Source organism: Physeter macrocephalus, chromosome 18 (genome assembly GCF_002837175.3).
Source record: "Physeter macrocephalus isolate SW-GA chromosome 18, ASM283717v5, whole genome shotgun sequence".
In the NCBI taxonomy this organism is placed as follows: Eukaryota; Metazoa; Chordata; class Mammalia; order Artiodactyla; family Physeteridae; genus Physeter; species Physeter macrocephalus.
In genome coordinates, this window is record NC_041231.1 from 6113955 (window position 1) to 6131781 (window position 17827).

Consider the following 17827-nt stretch of genomic DNA (forward strand, 5'->3'; position numbering starts at 1 on the left):
GCAGGAAGCCATCTGTGACTAGAGCGTTTGAATTGCAACAAAGGAGCCCCTCGTAGCTCTTGTCCGTGTTAATTGCTGAACATCACAGACAGAAAAGGACTGCCTGCCCTAAGAAGCAGCAGCAAGACAGAGTTCATCCCGGAGCCTCCAGCACACAAAAGGCTCCCGCGCCAGCAGGGCCGCCAGCAGAGCCAGCTTCCCGGCGGTAGCTGGGGGCAGTACCTGGGGCCGTGCGTTGGCCACGTCCAAGTCATGCAAGGTCACGTCCTGGATGATTTCCTTCTTCTTGTGCACGTCCCCCTTGGGCAAGGGGACGTACTCTTCAGCTTCAAGGTCGAATTCGGTGGCGTAGGTATCACACCTGCCCTGCCTCTGCAGAGAGAGCAAAGCCTGAGTGCCTGGCGAGCTCCACTGCCAAGTCCCCAAGCGGCACAGGGCGAGATAAAAGTCTCAGGTCCCACTGTGGCCTGACAGCCGCCTTGACAAACTGCAAACATGGCCTCTGCTTCCCTGCTGCCAAGAGAAGGAGCTATCTGCCCATCGCTGCTGGGTTCCAAAACCCGGCTGAAAACACCCGATACTCTCTCCCAGAATCTTCCCCCTCTTTCTCTTAACTGTATGCAATTCCCGATAAAAGGCAAATCCAGTAGATTAACTGGAGACGGAGGGGCTGTTCAGACTCTTTTGTAGGTGGGTGATTTATTGTATGATATGAAGTATTATGCTCATCCATTAAACAGTGAGGAACTCTGTACAAGACACTGGAAATCAGATATAAAAAGAATGCCAACTAATGCAGCATTCCTTTCCACATGCATATATCTTGGGAAGAAAATACCAAAGAGATAAAAGGAAGATTAAATACCCTGCACATTTCAATTTGAAAATGACTACAGTTGTTTCGCTTCCTCACCATTCTCCCCCTCTAAACAGGCTTTAGTATTTTTCTAACAGACTGTCTGTTTTAATCGTGAGAAGGTTAAAGAATGCAGATAAAGGGAAAGCAAACTTGACTAAACATAAAGGCTCAACTGCTGACCTTCCATCAGCATCGCAGCAGACACAGTGCCCCTTCCCACACACCCCGGACCCCCTGAAGAAAGAAAGCCACTTCCCGGCCACCTGGGTCTCCTCGTGGCATTACCTTCACGGCCCCACTGTTGGCTTCGATGTAAATCACATCTCCAGCTTCTACTCGCTCTTTCTGCAAACTTTCAAAAATGCTGGGGTCCAGCTTAAAAAAAAAAAAAAAAAAAAGTGAACCAGAGAACTATAATCCATGTTTTATTTATTTCTGATATACTGTAAGGTAGTTTCCTCTATGAGAGCTGAGGTAGCTAATGACCATATGGAGGGAGAGAGAGAGAGACAGACAGAGAGAGAGAGAGACAGACAGAGAGAAGAGAGAGAGAGAAAGAGAGAGAGAGAGGGAGTGTGTGTGTGTATGGGTGAGACAGGCTTTGGGGTTTGAGTGTCCCAAAGAGAAGGCAGGAGAGGGGCACAAAGGGAGACCTAAGCGCCTCCTTCCTTTTACTCCAGAGGCTGCAAACTGGCAAATATGGCTCTGACCGCTTCCAGGTGGGGCCCATACTGTCCACGGGACCAGAGACCCTAACACCCCCTTTTGAGATTGCTTTCCCTGCTTCAATCCTTTGCCCTCCCCACGTCGGGCAGGGGTGGAAGTTTCTGCACCGGAAGCACGGACAGAACCTGCTTACTCTCCATGGCTGCCCTTCTGCGGGCCTATGGTTTTAGACAAGGCTCTCTGAGCCTCAGTTTCCTCATCTATATAACAGCACCCAGTCGTGATCACATCATAGATGTGTAAAATTCAAAGAAAACAAAAGCAGGATCTTTTCCAAGCCAGTCGATTCAAATTCCAGTGTGTGCTCCCTTGGGCCCACCTGTTTACATCTCCAGAAAAGGAAAGTAGCACATTTTGGGAACTGTTGCCTTCCTCCAGATCATCCAGATTCAGGCCCCCCTAGGTGATCAATATTCTGGGACAGCATCTTTTGTACACAGTCAGTATTTAGAAATGTTTCTCCCGGTTAAATTTCAAGGGGAGCTATTACTCTCAACTCTCAAACAAAATTAAAGAGTAAAAACTTACCAGGACTCAGTAGAAAAAAGCAAGACATAAAAGAACACATACTGTATGATTCTATTTATATGAAATGTTCAGAAAAGGCAAATATATAGACAGAAAGTAGATGAGTAGTTGCCAGGGCCTGGGGGTGGGATGGGGACCTATTGCAAAGAGGCATGAGGTTTCTTTTTGCGGTAATGAAAATGTTCTAAAATTGCATTGTGATGATAGCTGTACAACTCTGTAAACCGATTAAAATTCCTGGAGCTGTACACTTAAAATGGGTGAATTTTACTAAAAATGAGATCTCAATGAAGTTGTTACAAAGAGTAACCACAGAGGGAACCCAGGGCTCTGTCTCCCTGGTGGGATGGGCCCGACGGCTCCTGGACCACTGCCATGAGGATGAGGATGGGGGTGGCAGGCCCCTACCGCAGGGCTGGGGTGAGGGAGGCTCTCCATAAAGATGGCGGTACTTCCTCCTTCACACTTAAATATTCACCAAGTATTTGAACTCTGTCTATCCAAACAGCTTGTACATATGCTCAAAGTGGCGGGAAGTACTCATTTTGGAAGCAAAACATTCACCCTTTTGTTATTTTCTTAAAGAAACCGTGCAAAACAGCTTTATGGGTAGCTAAAATTTAAACTGCATATCTTATTTTATATATCCTATATCGCATACTACACCTTTTTTTTTTTTTTTGCCTCCAGCATTTTTATATCAGTTAATTTCCCAAATGAAGTGACTGAAGATGTAATTACTGGAAAGGTGGCAGACCCTACTGAGAAATCTAATTACTACAGAATGGGAGAGATGAAGGGGGAGGGGTTTAAGAGAGGTATTTGCAGAGGCAAGCTCCTGAGATGGAAACGCTGTTAGGATAAAGAAAAATGGTCCTTTGAAGAAGTGACATTTTTATGATCTCCATAAAGCAGTGACCAAGAAACCACCTTACAGAATCAAAGAACAATAAAATCGCAGAGGAGAGGAAAGATGGGGAAATTATATGGTCAATCTACCGCAGTTTACAGATGGGGAGGCCCAGAGAGCTCAACTGACTTCTAAAGGTCACACAGCAAGTTGGAGGGCAGACAGCATAGTGGTTAGGACTCAGAGAGTCCACCCTGCCACTAACTAGCTGTGTGATCCTAGGATGACTGCTTAACCTCCTCATGAGCCTCAGTTCTTCTATCTGTAAAATGAGGGAAATTACACACACACACACACACACACACACACACACACACACACACAAAGATTTGTTGATGCACTTGGCCCAGGGCCTGGCACATACAATAAGTGAGAGCTGTGAAGAAAAGGTTATTCATTGTTATTAATAAGGCAAAGCCACAATCAGGCTGCCACATCTCACAACAACATCAACGGCTACCACTTCTTAGGTAACTGGGTACCTAACTCTGTGAGACAGGCAATTATTATTCCCATGTAACAGATAAAGAAACTATCACTCAGAGATGAAGTCCCCGCAGAAGGCCACACTGCAGTGAGCAGCAGAGACTCCAAACCCATGCTCCCCACCAGGCGTCCTCAAGGCTTACAGGACAGGAGTGGGAGGGTCACCCAGGGCCTCCCCACTGCCCCCACCACACTCTCTCCGGGACCCTGGCCTGAGCAGAACCGACCGCGGAAGCCACCTCGGGTTAACAGGGCCCGACACACAAAAGGGACTGCAGCCAGGACGCTGTGCTGGGCCGCTGGGGAGTCGCTGTCATCACTCTTCACCTCTTGCCAGACCCCTCAGTGCTGCTTCTCCTGTGAGCACGAGCACGGGAGCTGCAGTCAGTGCCAGGCCTGTGACACACGGTCACTGTGTGGGACACAGAACGGCACCGCACAGCTCCGGTCCTAACATACACGACTCCCTCGGCAACAAGAAGAAAAGAAGAGGGCTTCCCTGGTGCCGCAGTGGTTAAGAATCCACCTGCCAATGCAGGGGACACGGGTTCCGGCCCTGATCCGGGAAGATCCCGCTTGCAGCAGCAGAGCACCTAAGCCCGTGCACCACAACTACTGAGCCTGCGCTCTGGAGCCCGTGAGCCACAACTACTGAAGCCCGCACACCTAGAGCCCGTGCTCCGCAACAAGAGAAGCCACCACGATGAGAAGCCCGCACGCCGCCACGCAGAGTAGCCCCCGCTCACCGCAACTAGAGAGAGCCCGCGCGCAGCAACGAAGACCCAACGGAACCAAAAATAAATAAATGAACAAATAAATAAAAAGCAGAGAAGAAGAGCCACGTCTTTACTGAGTCCTCCGCGGGCCAGCCCTGCCGCACACGTGACTCCGTGGGCCCTGTACACAGACAGGTCACGCCAGGCGGGGCAATCCTGGGGTGGAGCGACGGCCCACGAGCAGGCACTCACTTTCAGCTGCTTGGTCCCCTTGGCTGTCTTGAGCCCTATGATCACGTGGCTGATGGTCTTGCCGTAGCCCCCCATGGGGTTCTCCGTCTCACATGGGGTGAGCTCCGTGACCTCGCCTTCGTATACCTCCTTGGTCTCCTTTATCCGCAGCCCTGGAAGAGACAGACGGCAGGTGAACGAGCCCTGGTGAGAAGCGCGACTCCCTCTCATTCTTTTAACAGCCATTTTAGCCATAAAACCTCCACGTTACAAGAACCAACAAGTCAGCCTCACCCGTACGTAACCCTGGGTGGGGAAGCACCGTCCACACACACGTAGTGGAGGAGCTGCTCAGAACGCAGAGAACTGTTCTATTTCACCTTCTCAAAGGGACCTTCTAGGTTCACATCTGGAACTAGACACACAGGCCATCGTTCCTCAAAATTGTTTCAGACATCTGCTACCCCTCCAAGGGGGTGAAATTTAGCTTAAGCCTCTAATCCTGTCTCTGAGCCCAAACCATCCTACTCCGCTAGAGCAGCGACTACATGGGCCTTTGTTTCCTGCATTTTTGACCCTTGAAGGAAATTTTTAAAACCAGTGGAGTAACTCACCACACCCCTTCCGACACCATCAGGCCTGAGCAAGGTGTGGGATACTAATGAGAGGTCCGTGCTGAGAGCAAGGGACGGCCACCCCGCCAGGCATCTGGGCCTCTGGCTGCTCCTCACCGCACACCCCAAGAAGACACACCCAGCTGTCATCCACGACTCGTAGCGGGTTGTTCTACAACTCTTCGCAACTCATCTCCAAAGCAAACCGCCCCCCAAAATAAAGCATTTACAGTTCTTAGGTCAGAAGACTGTAAATGAAGGCAAACTTCTCTCGCCTTGTTCCAAACATCACCCACATTAGCTGTTCGATAAACGTTTGTTGTCAAATTAATTTTTAGAAGATGGCCTCAGTGCCCTCAAGTACAATGTTTTTGCTGCCGGAAGCATCCTTCCCTCCCTCTGGCCTCACAGACTTCCGGGTAGAGACGTGCCAGCTCTACAAAGCTGCCCTGACACAACCCTTCCTTCTTCCTCACCCTCCGGTCACCACGTGGCACCCTGCATCTCCCCCTGCCGGGACCTGCAGCGCCGAGCGGCCCCCGCGACACTGTCGACACCCGGGCTGAAGGCTCAGCCCCACAGGCACACGTGAATGGACGGGCCAAAGAAGTCACTTAGGGGTGAGGGGGTGTCATCAGGCAGACCATCCAACACCCAAGAAATCTGCCTGCGGATGTGCCTGCAAGTTCTGTACAAGGCCCACGATCTCTTGGGAGGGCGCCACGGGATGCTACAGCCCCTGCACCACGGCACCCCCGAACTCAGCGTGAAAACCCAGGCCTTGTCTGGATCAGACGTTTTTTCCCCTCAAAGTCGATACAGGCATGTCTCTGCCTGCTGGCCCGGGGGACAAGAAGAGTAGCTAGAGGGGGCATAAGGAGCTTCTGGAGTTCTAGTGAGGTCTGTTTCTTGATCCGGGTGCTGCTTACATGAGTGTGTTGACTTTATGAAAACTCATCAAGCTACACAGTTACGATTTATGCTCCTTTCTGTATGTATGCACGTTATGCTTCAATAACATTTACAGTAACTTGAGAAAAAAAGGAAACTGGGTTTTCCTAACAAAGCAATGATAATCATTAGTAACTAAAGTTTTTCTTAAAATAGGAAGACAACCGCACATCACCACCCCAGCTTCTCTGAAAACACACAAAGCACATACACACTCCTACACAGATTCCAATTCCCAAAGTCCAGGTCAAGAGACATAAATGGCTTCCTCCGAAACCACAGCCATGCCACAGGTAAGTTAACGGCTATTAAATCTATTTTCAGAGGATTCTAAAAACTTCAACAAGAAAGCCATTCTAAGTCACTGTGCCTGGCATCAGTTCAAAGGTGAGGAGGGAAGCATCCTTGGGTCAGATCAGGTGAAGGTGGGTACAGAAGGCACCCCCGAACTTAGGGGAAAGCTGGCAGACCACACCAACCACAATAATCTAAGAATCAAAGCTGCAGCAGCTCTTCAGCCATAGAAGCAGCCCCCGATCCGGTCCAGAGGGTCGGGGCCGGGAGACTGCAGGAGGGCCGTCAGACCCGAAGCAGCCGTGGAAGGACTCTGTCTCCGCTTCGCAGATGCACCCGCCAGCGCCAGCGGTGAGGCAGAGAGTCTGTCCCTCTTCAGGGTGGACCCAGAACTGGGGTCCGAGTCTCCAGGACCCGCTTCCTCCGACCCTACCGCAGGGCCTTTCTCATGAAACTCGCCCTGTCCTTCCCCCCAGTTAGCACGTGTCCGCAGGGCTCGTCACCCCATTTCTGCCAGCCCTTGAGTACGACCCCAGTCTCTATCTGGTTTGTATTTTGCCCAAAGGTAAAAATAGAAACATAAGGGAAACACAGATTTAAAAGACAGAAGACACTTCCCAACCAATCTATTACGTAGACCTTTATTTGTATCCTGATTTGCACAATAATACTATAAAAGAAACATATTATGACACGGCACAACCTGAAATGTGAAGATTAACTAGATATGTGATGACATTAAAGAATTTACTGTTAATTTTTTCTAGGTATGAAAATGGTATTTTTTTAAGTCCTTCTTTTTCAGAGATACATACTGAAATATTTATAGATATGAAAGCAGCTCTGCAATCAGATGGGACCATGGGGGAGGTCATCGTACCACGTGACCACTTCTTGGGTACTTGATATTTTCCCAAATAAAAATTTTAACAATGGAAAAAGAAAAAACAACAAAATACTACTCTACAACCTCCAGAGTCACTAAAACTAAAAAGACTGACAATATCAAGAGTTGGTAAGGATGCAGAACAAAAGGAAAGCTTACACTGCTGGTGGGAGTGTAAGTTGGTTTAGAAACAACATGGTATTTATCATCTCCTAAAGTTGACTACATGAATACCTGTGACCCTGCGATTCAACTCCAAGGTATATACCCAAGAGGCCTGAGAGCACATGTGCACCAAGGGACACAGCCAGCAACAGTCACGCAGCATCATTCCTAGTTGCCAAACACTGGGAAAACGCCCATGTCTACCTGCAGTGGGAGAGGTAACTGCACTGTGGTGTATTCACACAACAGAATATCATGGAGCAATGAGAAACCATTATGGCTGCCCGCAGCCATAGGGCTGAATCTCAAAAATGGAAGGACAGATGTAACCATACAGATGCTCTGGGGTACTGGCAATAATCTCTTTCTTGATTGGGTGCTAGTTTCATGGGTTTTCAATTTATAATAATCCACCGAGGTATCCATTGATGTTCCGTGCACTCTTCTGTATTTATGCAGCAAACTACCAAGTCACTTTAAAAAGAAATACCTAAGTAAATAACACCAGTGGGCCCGGGCAAAAGAGGAACACTGCTGGCTTAAGTTGAGGGAGCACTGCTCCAAACCTCCACTGGACCCAGTCACAGTTCTCACCCTGCAGACTCACCTGACAGCTGCTACAATTCCTCCCTCCTCGACTGCACTCAGACCATTTGCCTCCGCATCTCAAGGGTTGGGACCCTGTCACCTTACGAGTTTAAAGCTCCCCAGATGATTCCAATGTACAGCCCCAGCTGAGAGACACTCATCTAAAGAATGAGTGAAGAACTCTGTTCTGCTCATGATGTGGAGCCGTACACTACTCTGAGGGTGGGAAGCCCCGTAATGGTTTGGGTGTCCTCTCCACCAAGCCGCCTCTGTCCTAATGGGGAAATATCCCACTGGCACAGAGAAACACTGCCCATGGTTCAGACACTCTCAGTCACTTCCCACCTTCAAACCTGGTCATTATCCTATCACTGGGCTGTTTGCCTTCTTTCCCCAGAAACCCAATCAGGACAAAGACTCTCAGATATTAAAGTTAAGGAACAGTTTTACTCTACCTTCCTTTAATCTGATCACCTACAAATGGAAGTCTTGGAATAGTCCCAAAAGAGAGGCTGCATTTCATTTCTACCTTACCTAATGCTTAGTTTCTGAATATCAAGACAAAAATTTTCCAAACAACATGAATCGTGACAACAGAAGATTGTGACAAAATTGGAAATTTCTGTACTTTTAAAATTAACTTTGATTTTTTTTTAAATCGAAACTTTTATATCCCACATAGATAAGTTCCTTCAAATTGAATGCTTCCCTCTATTTACTGGTAGACGACTGTAACATGAAATTCCTTGAGTAGGGGAAGAAAGGCATTCCCATCTCTCACTAGCCCCCATATTTGTTTAGAAGTTGCTCTGTGCTGACAAGCAGGCAGGGGATATGGGTGACGGACAATGAAACCGGCTGTTAGCCAGGAAAAGGGTCGGGCTGGCGCTATCTCCGGCAATGACATCGTGAACGACACAGGTTTCATCTGCTGGCTCAGGTTTCTAAATCCCTGACAGGGACCTTCATCACATCAAGGAAACAGCACAGACTCCTTGCTTTTTATTTCTGGTCAGCTTACCACTTCCTCCCCACCCCCTCTGCCACTTCACAGGAATTCAAAGGCAGAGGAAGATGGGCAGGGTTCCTTTTTGAAGATAGTCAATGGCCTGCCTTTTTATTCTGTGTCAGGATCAAGAAATTTCTCTTCACCTTGCTGCCATCAAAAGAACTGCATTGTCTTGTCCCCTCAAAAATGGCAAATCACAAAACAGAATCCCAGGAAATTTACCTCTATTTTTTCAAATTTTAAAGCATTTAAGTTAACTTTAAGCAACCCAAACATATGCATTCATGTAAAGGTGAGTTTTGTCATCTTTTATCAAGGTCGGAAAAAAATATATATATATATTTTTTATATATACTTTTTTTTTTTTTTTTAAATTTTTGGCTGCGTTGGGTCTTCGCTGCTGCGTGCGGGCTTTCTCTAGTTGCAGTGAGCAGGGGCCACCCTTCGTCACGGTGCATGGGCCTCCCACTGCAGTGGCCTCTCTTGTTGCGGAGCATGGGCTCCAGGCACGCGGGCTTCGGTAGTTGTGGCACATAGGCTCAGTGGTTGTGGCTCGCAGGCTCCAGAGCACAGGCTCAGTAGCTGTGGCGCACGAGCTTAGTTGCTCCGCGGCATGTGGGATCTTCCCGGACCAGAGCTCGAACCCGTGTCCCCTGCACTGGCAGGCGGATTCTTAACCACTGCGCCACCAGGGAAGTCCAGAAAAATATTTTTTTTAATAAATAAAAATACATTTAAAAAGTACTCAGATATCTGAACTAATTGTAACATCTTACTTTTTATCTCATTACTTAATGAGTTAAATAAAATCTGTCACATGTTCATTAAGTTTTCGAGAAGTACTCAGAAAGATTTTAAACTAGGAAGGGGGTCCTGTGAGCCATTTCCACTGTTATTCCAGATACAACACAACGAGCTGAACCTCACAAAGATAAGGCTGGTAAAGAAGCAAGACACAGCACCTAAAGTAGGTTCCGTTCACATAAAGTTTATAAAAGGGGCAAAACTAAGCCACACTGCCTAGGACACACACACGGGTGTACAGGGTTATGACTGCCACGGAAGCCACCGCCACACCACTCTTGCGCTCTGTGGGGGACGTGTAGGAGGTGAGGGGCTGTGACCTGGGAGGGCACAAGCCATGTCTGTGGTGCCGCCCATGCTCTGTTCCTTGAGCTGAATGGTGACTGCATGGGCATCTACTTCATTATTGTTAAACTATAGGTATTTTTACTCTTTTCTATGTGTATGTTATATGTCAGTTTAAAATAGGCACAAAAAAAAGAAATCCAGTGTTTCAAGGTAAAAAATATTTCCAATAGGATATACTTTGCAGTTTAAAAAAATCCAGAACTTCGCCTACGGACAGAGTGCACAATCTCTGGTTTCTAACCCAACCTCTAACAAGAGTCCCAAAGCCCAGTGCTCACAGGGCCCTGGCAGGGACTGTAAGGCAGCAGAGCGAGTCCCACGAGGAGACCGGGGCGAGCTGGTGCAGGCCGCTCCGCTAGGGAGGGTGCCTGCTTCGCCTGGACCACCGCGGCTGCCAGGAAACGAAAGCTTCTTTCATTTTATGGGACATCTCCCGAATTCCAAATACTGGCGACTCACTCAAAAGTTATTAAAAAACACTGTGTAAACCGAACAACATCTGTCTGTCGACCAGACACAGACTGAGGGCTAGAGGCCTCTGTTTTCTTCTACCTGCTTCAAAGTGCACCCCTTCTCTCATTCAGAAAAACGTCACGGAGCACCCACCTTGGGCCAGGAACCGGGGCTACACTGACGAACGCGGCCCACTACGCCCACAGTGACATTCAGCAGACGTCCAGTCTGCTCCTCCCCATACCAAACCCGGCAGCGCCTGGCACTCAGCCTCACCTCCTCGCTCTTCTCTCTCTTCCAGCCCCACATCTAATCTCTTGGGAAATCCCATCAGCTCCACCATCCCACCAGACCCAGAATCCAACCGCTTCTCCCACCCCCAGCTCCGCCCCGCCGGCCGACGCTCCACCACCTCTTGCTCAGACTCCTCACGGGCCCCCTGCTTCTGCCCGCACTCTCCACACCCAGCCAGAGGGATTCCACTCTCCCACTGCATCTCCCTTCATTTCGCACCACGTAGCATGCAAAGCCCTGCCACGTTCTAAGGCCCTACGTGACCCTACCCTTCAATTAGACTCTACCATTCTTGAGGAAAGAATTCTGGGCTTAGACAAATCTACTCTTTCTTAAACTTTCATAATTTGCTTGAAGTTTTCTAGTAAGTTTCCTTCTTGAGAATACTTACCTTGTTTTTTGTTTGTTTGCTTTTTAATAAATTTATTTATTTTATTTATTTTTGGCTGTGTTGGGTCTTTGTTGCTGTGCGTGGGCTTTCTCTAGTTGTGGCGAGCGGGGGCTACTCTTCGTTGTGGTGCACAGGCTTCTCATTGCGGTGGCCTCTCGTGGGGTGCGCGGGCTCTAGGTGTGCAGGCTTCAGTAGTTGTGGCATGCGGGCTCAGTAGTTGTGGCTTGCGGGCTCTAGAGAGCAGGCTCAACAGTTGTGGCGCACGGGCTTAGCTGCTCCGCGGCGTGTGGGATCTTCCCAGACCAGGGCTCGAACCCGTGTCCCCTGCATTGGCAGGCGGATTCTCAACCACTGCGTCACCAGGGAAGCCCCTTACCTTGTTTTGACAACCAAAGGGACTGTAAAATGACACAGGAACTCTGACAAGTGTTCATAACTTGTAACTCGGCAAGTATATCCTAGATATAGACACTCACGTGTGCATTAAATATTTTTTCATAGCTTAACAGGAAGAAGCTATGTCTACAGGTAGGTCTGAGGGAAACTAAGATTTCCCCAAAACTAGACCAGCAGGAATGGGGCCAGGAGAATGCCCCAGAAGTCCCGGCTGGCAAGAGGTAGAAAATCAGGAGAGTGGCCATTTTCTGCTCACAGCACATGGTCAGAGCACGGGCTCCAGAGTCAGAAACGGGTAGGGTCAGACTGCAGGGCTGCTGCTACTTACTAGCTGGGTCACAGTAGGCAAGTTATTTAACTTTATGAGACTCTGTTTCATCAGATGCAAAATGCAGACTGAGAATTTCCTCTTGGGGAGTGAAAGGCCACAGTCAGTGACGGGCCTGGCACATGACAGGCAGTCAGTACAGCAGCTCCAGGCCCTGCACGGTTGACACCACAGCCTTGAAGCTCCACCGTCCCACATGGTTTCCTCGCTTGCTGACTGGCTCAGCATGCAGGCCGGGCATTCTGACAGCACGACACAGTGCTGTTGGCTTACATCCAGAACTTTTTCAGGGTACTGTCATCTCTAAAAGCACAGTAAGGCTCCCAGGAAAATCTACTTTGTCATATGAAGAACTCCAGCCCCAGAGCTGGGCCCACATTTGCTGGTTGCTAAAGCACTTCCATTGGAAAAGCTGGGTTTTTGTTTCATTTGCAAAGATAACACTAATGGCACCAAAAGAAAAACAGCAGTGCCACGAATACAAGTCCTAGAGGCATTTTCACAAGGAAGAGGCAGGTGAGGACAAGCCTCGGACAGGCATGCACAGGGTATTAGGCGCAGATGGGTACTGGGCGCAGGCAGGGTACTCACCAATGGCCCTGCGGAAGTTCTCCATCAGCACTTCTGTCTTCTTGATCTCCGTGGAGTAAACTTCACTCCCCACCATCGGGCAGAAAGGGACCTTACTACCCAGCTCCTGAGCAATAGCCAGAGCCAGAGCTGTCTACAGAAGAAAACGAAGGAAATGCACTTGTTTCACATTCTTGAAATGTCATTCAGGAACATATGCTATAAAAAAATTATTAACTAGGAACTGAAATTCTAGCCCTTTAGTTTTAATACAGTTTTCATGTTTCACAATAAATGTTTAATGACTTTTGTGGACAGCCGATTTCTAGCATAATGGTCCCTGTCATGACAACAGTTGTCACGACTGAGACTTGGCCAGTCCAGTTCCCAATGTTTCACATGCCCCTCCCACTCACCCTACGAAGTGGACACCACTACTCTCCCCATTTCACAAATGAGAAAGCTGAGATACAGATTAAATGACGCGTCCTCGGTACCACAGAAAATGGCACGGTGGAACCTTCAAGTCTGACAGCAGGGTTCCAGAGGTCAGATTCCCATCAGAATAGTCAGTATAGTCTTCCAAAACCATTCCCACAGTGTCAAAACAGGGTTCTGACCTCGTCGCAGTAGAACACCACCACTGGGTCTTTGAGATACTGCTTTCTGTCTTTACAGACACAGGAAGGCACCAACTTACAACCCATCATAAATCAATAATCAAGGAACAAATGACACGATGTTCACTTTATGCTGAGTGGCCCCGCCAACTATGAAGAATGACACACAAGCTAGGATTCTGAAGCGATGAACTGGTGAAGTTACACTTGAACATGCCCTAATAAAACTACAAGTTTACTTTTGCTAAGATAACTACCGCTGGCAGATGCCGAACAGACGAGGACGCACAGATGCATATGGGCGAAGAGCAAGTGTGAGACGCCAGTGCCTCACAGCTGGGGCAGGACGGGGAAACACCACGGCCTTTTAATACTGTTTCCACCTTTCTGCAACTTTGACACAAGAGCCCAGGTAAGGTCCCCAAGGTGTACAGGCTAAGGAAGAGAACAAGATTGCTACTGAAGAATGACATGGATCTCCGAGACAGTTTTCAAACCGGCTCAGTAAAGGTTCCTCTTCTGTTCACTGCCCTTTTGGTGATAGTTTAATCTTCAGCATGACCCTGGGTACATGGCAAATCTCTGCCGCCTGACTTCCTCATCTGTCAAATCAAAGTCCTGGGTTACATCACCGGTAGCAAACTGGTTGCCCACAGACTGCTCCTGTTTTGGCCTGCAGAGTCTCATGTGTGTTTTCTTTCTTTTCTGGCTGTGTTGGGTCTTCATTGCTGTGCACGGGCTTTCTCTAGTTGCGGCGAGCGGGGGCTACTTTTCATCGTGGTGCGCGGGCTTCTCACTGCGGTGGCTTCTCTTGCTGCGGAGCACGGGCTCTAGAGCACAGGCTCAGTAGTTGTGGCGCGCGGGCTTAGTTACTCCGTGGCATGTGGGATCTTCCTAGACCAGGCATTGAACCCATGTCCCCGGCATTGGCAGGGGGATTCTCATAACCACTGTACCACCAGGGAAGTCCTCATGTGTGTTTTTAAACTCAGTTGTTGCCCATTTTCTAATGTTGGGAAATTTCACATAAAAACACAATTATTTAGCTTCTTCTGAGAAGCAAGAAGGTCTGGCCACAAGGGGCCCCTGTGACCACGGGGCAGCACTGGGAGTGGACATGCAGGCAGCTGCCTCCCCAGCAAGGGCTCGTGCGGGCTCCCGGGTGCTTCACTCAGCCCCACTGCCTGTCTGAGTAGGCATCTGAGTTTGTGCCCTCAAGGCTGACACCTCTAAAGCTGTATTCTCTTGTGTCCTAAGAGCGAAGAGAAAAATCTCTGGAGCATAATGCGGCAGGTAGCAGCACACTGACACCAGGACTCCCAGCAGGAGCCTCAGGCCAGCCACGCTCACCTTCTATCCAAACCCCGCCACCTTTCCAGTCACTCCTCTTTCTCTTCCCCTGTCGCTACAGGCCCCAACTCTCCTCCCTCAGTTGTGAACTCCAAAGACAGTGCTGCATCTGATTCAATGCAGACCCCCACCGCTACCAAATACAGAAGAGATGATGGACATAGTCCATTAAAATGTGATAAACGCCTGGTTAAGAAATGCTTCCGGTGTGCCTAGTCTCCTCCATTTAAAGGCTCCCAGGAGGCTGGCACACGACGCGGCTACTGTGCAGGCTACACCTACACCTCCTATGTAGGGCTGGGTGAATTGCACGAGGGGTCCCACTGAACCCTCCCAAGCAGCCTATGAACTTGACCATCTAGTTCACATTTTGTGAATTTAGAAACTGAAACTCAGAAATTTCCTGCTCACCCAAAGTCAAACAGTTAGCAAGCAGAAGGGTCAGGATATAAACCCCAATCTCCAAGACCTATTTCTGTGTGCCCACCCCCCATGCAAGTGGCACAAAAAAGAGGCTGTTGCCAAAAGATTAAAAAACCTACTTTGTTTTCAACTTCATCCGAACACCTTTTTCTAAAACCCAAACACAAGCCGCATTATTAAGAGTGTGCAGGCCTCAGGAGAGGAATGGCCATACTCTCAACAAGCACCACACTCCTGCCGGCCACTCAGTTAAGTTGTCTGAACCTTGAGGTCCATGGGTACAATGTCACAAAAGCACCAGAGACCCATGCTTCCAGCAAAGAGGCCACTAGAGCCACGGCCACTCCCTCCTGTTACAAAACATCTAGAATAAGTAAGTAGTCATGATCGACACAAAGTAGTAAACTATCATTGCAAGGTAGTTTACTACTCTGAAAAGCTGGGCAGGTGTTTGACAGATGCCAGAAACCCCTGGATAAAAAGGAGTCTTGAAGGGCACACGTCAGTAGACAAGGTAGCCACAGAGAAAATCTCCAAGGGACACAGACAAGCTTGCCCATCTCACCACAGCTTTGGCTGAGGAAGTCTCACTAGCAGGCTCTCAAACAGATTAAGGATTGGTCTCTATACTGCCTGATGGCCAGAAAACCCAAGCCACAAAATTTCCTTCATGTGCCCTGTGCTGGCAGCACAGCAGGGGTCCTCCCAAGTCCTCTCAGGAAGCACTCAGCCCTAATCAAGAGATCAGGGAAGCCTCAGATTTGATCAAACATGAGTCCACAAGCAGATACAGGATACAAAATAAATAAGAAACTATTTCGCGAACAAGGAACAAGAGGCTATAAAAAATACCCAGATTTGGGGACTTCCCTGGAGGCCCAGTGGTTAGGACTCCATGCTTCCTTCCACTGCAGGGGGCATGGGTTCGATCCCTGGTTGGGGAACTAAGATCCTGCAAGCTGCATGGCACGGCCAAAACAAACAAACAAACAAATAAGCAAAAAGCATATTTTGAAGAAATGAAGAAATTAAAAATAATGAGTGGGGGAGAGAGGGGCTTCTTCATTACAAAAAAAAAAAAAAGCAAGCTAATATATGTAGAGGATACGACAGATTTAGAAAATCACCATTTTGCAACCACCAGTGTGATAACTGATAAGTCAATGACCATCAATGAATGCTACAGCCATAGGGTAAAAGGATATTCAGGACATCTCAAAGTGTCACTTCCCAGATGATTATAAATTTCAGAGGGAACCAGTCCCCTCACAGTAAAACGTGGCGTCAGCCTCCTGTTGCGATGCAGGTTCCAGACACATCACCTGCATCGCGTTCTGCCAAAGGGCTGAATGTTTCAGACACAATCAGACAACCACTGGAGGACAGCTGTAGGGTACTCTACAAAACAACTGTCCTGGGCTCTTCAAAAATGTCAGTGTCATAAAAGAAAACAAACCAAAAATGCAGGGGACAGGAACTGTTCTCGATAAAGAGACTAAAGAGACAATAATGAATGTAATGTGTGATATGTGATTATAATTCAATTAAAAAATATAAAAAAAGAAAGAGCCACAAATTGAAATGACTTGGAGATATTTTAATGTAAACTAGATATTATTAGCTAATTTTATTAGCAACATTACATTTCTTGGGTGGATGACAGTATCATAGCAATGACAGAGAAGGTCCCTTGCACTTACTTTCAAATGGTTCAGAAGTAACATAGAGAAAACACAAATCTCACAAAATATTTACACTTAGTTACCTGTGAGTAGGATACAGAGGGATTCATCAAACTGTTCTTTACACTCTTTTGTAGGTTTCAAATTTTTCAAAATGGAAAATATTCAATGGACTGGATTAAAGAGTAGCTTCCTCACAGCTTACAAGACAGACTGGAAGAGCAGTCTAATGAAGCTACCCAGAACACAGAAGAGTCAAAACAACAGAAAACATAAAAGAGGTTCAAAGACTAAGAAGACAAAATGAGAAGCTCCAGCCCAGGATTTCCCACTCTTGGCACCGTGGGCATTTTGGGCTGGAGAACTCCTCTTGCAAGGGCTGCTCTGTGCTCTGCAGGGTGCCCTGCAAACCTCACGGCCTCCAACCACAAGATGCCAGCAGCACTCCCGGCCCAACCAAGTGTGACAACCGAAAACGTCTCAGGACAGTGCCAAATGTTCCCCAGGGGGCAAACTCGGCCCAAGTGGAGGACCTCTGCAGTGGAACCTCACCTAGCTGGAGTTCCAGAAGAGAAGAGAGAGAACAGGGAAAGGCAGCATCTGAAGAGACAAAGGCTGACCAGCTGCCAGAACTTATGAGACACAATTTGTACTCAGATCCATATCAAGCAGGATAAATGAAAATAAATCCACCCATTGACATAGCACAGTGAAACACCAAAACCAAAGTATCCCAAAAACATCCAGAGAGAAAAGACAAAATCCTCAAAACCAGTCTTCTCAAAAGCAACACTAGTAGCCAAAAGGTAGCAAACATCACAGTATTGAGAGAACACATCTGTCAACTGAATTATATATCCAACATAGCTATCTTTCAAAACAAGGGCAACACAATAAATACAAACCTGACTTTGCCACCAACAAACTTCTAGAAGAACTTCTTAAGGATGTACTTTAGGAAGGAAACGGAGGGAGAGCAAAGGTCTAAGATATGAGAAGGAATAGTAAGCAAACAAATGGTAAATACAGTGACAAGCAGAGAGGGCATTAAAGCTCACGTTTTGTTTTTTGGTTTTTTTTTTGTTTTTTTTTTTTTTTTTGGCGGTATGTGGGCCTCTCACTGCCGTGGCCCCTCCCTTTGTGGAACACAGATTCCGGACGCGCAGGCCCAGCGCCCATGGCTCACGGGCCCAGCCGCTCCGCGG

General features: G+C 47.9%; 1 protein-coding gene across 1 annotated transcript in view; it reads right to left on the minus strand.

Annotated features, from left to right (window-relative positions):
* The window catches only part of RUVBL1 (RuvB like AAA ATPase 1), a 35129-nt gene that overhangs the window by 12206 nt on the left and 5096 nt on the right, over nt 1–17827 (minus strand). The window contains exons 3-6 of the mRNA XM_024117280.3: nt 12569–12701; nt 4478–4629; nt 1145–1234; nt 223–372 (exon numbers count right to left, since the gene is read on the minus strand). Of these exons, the coding sequence (XP_023973048.1) occupies nt 223–372; nt 1145–1234; nt 4478–4629; nt 12569–12701 (525 nt within the window). The remainder of the gene's footprint in view (nt 1–222; nt 373–1144; nt 1235–4477; nt 4630–12568; nt 12702–17827) is intronic.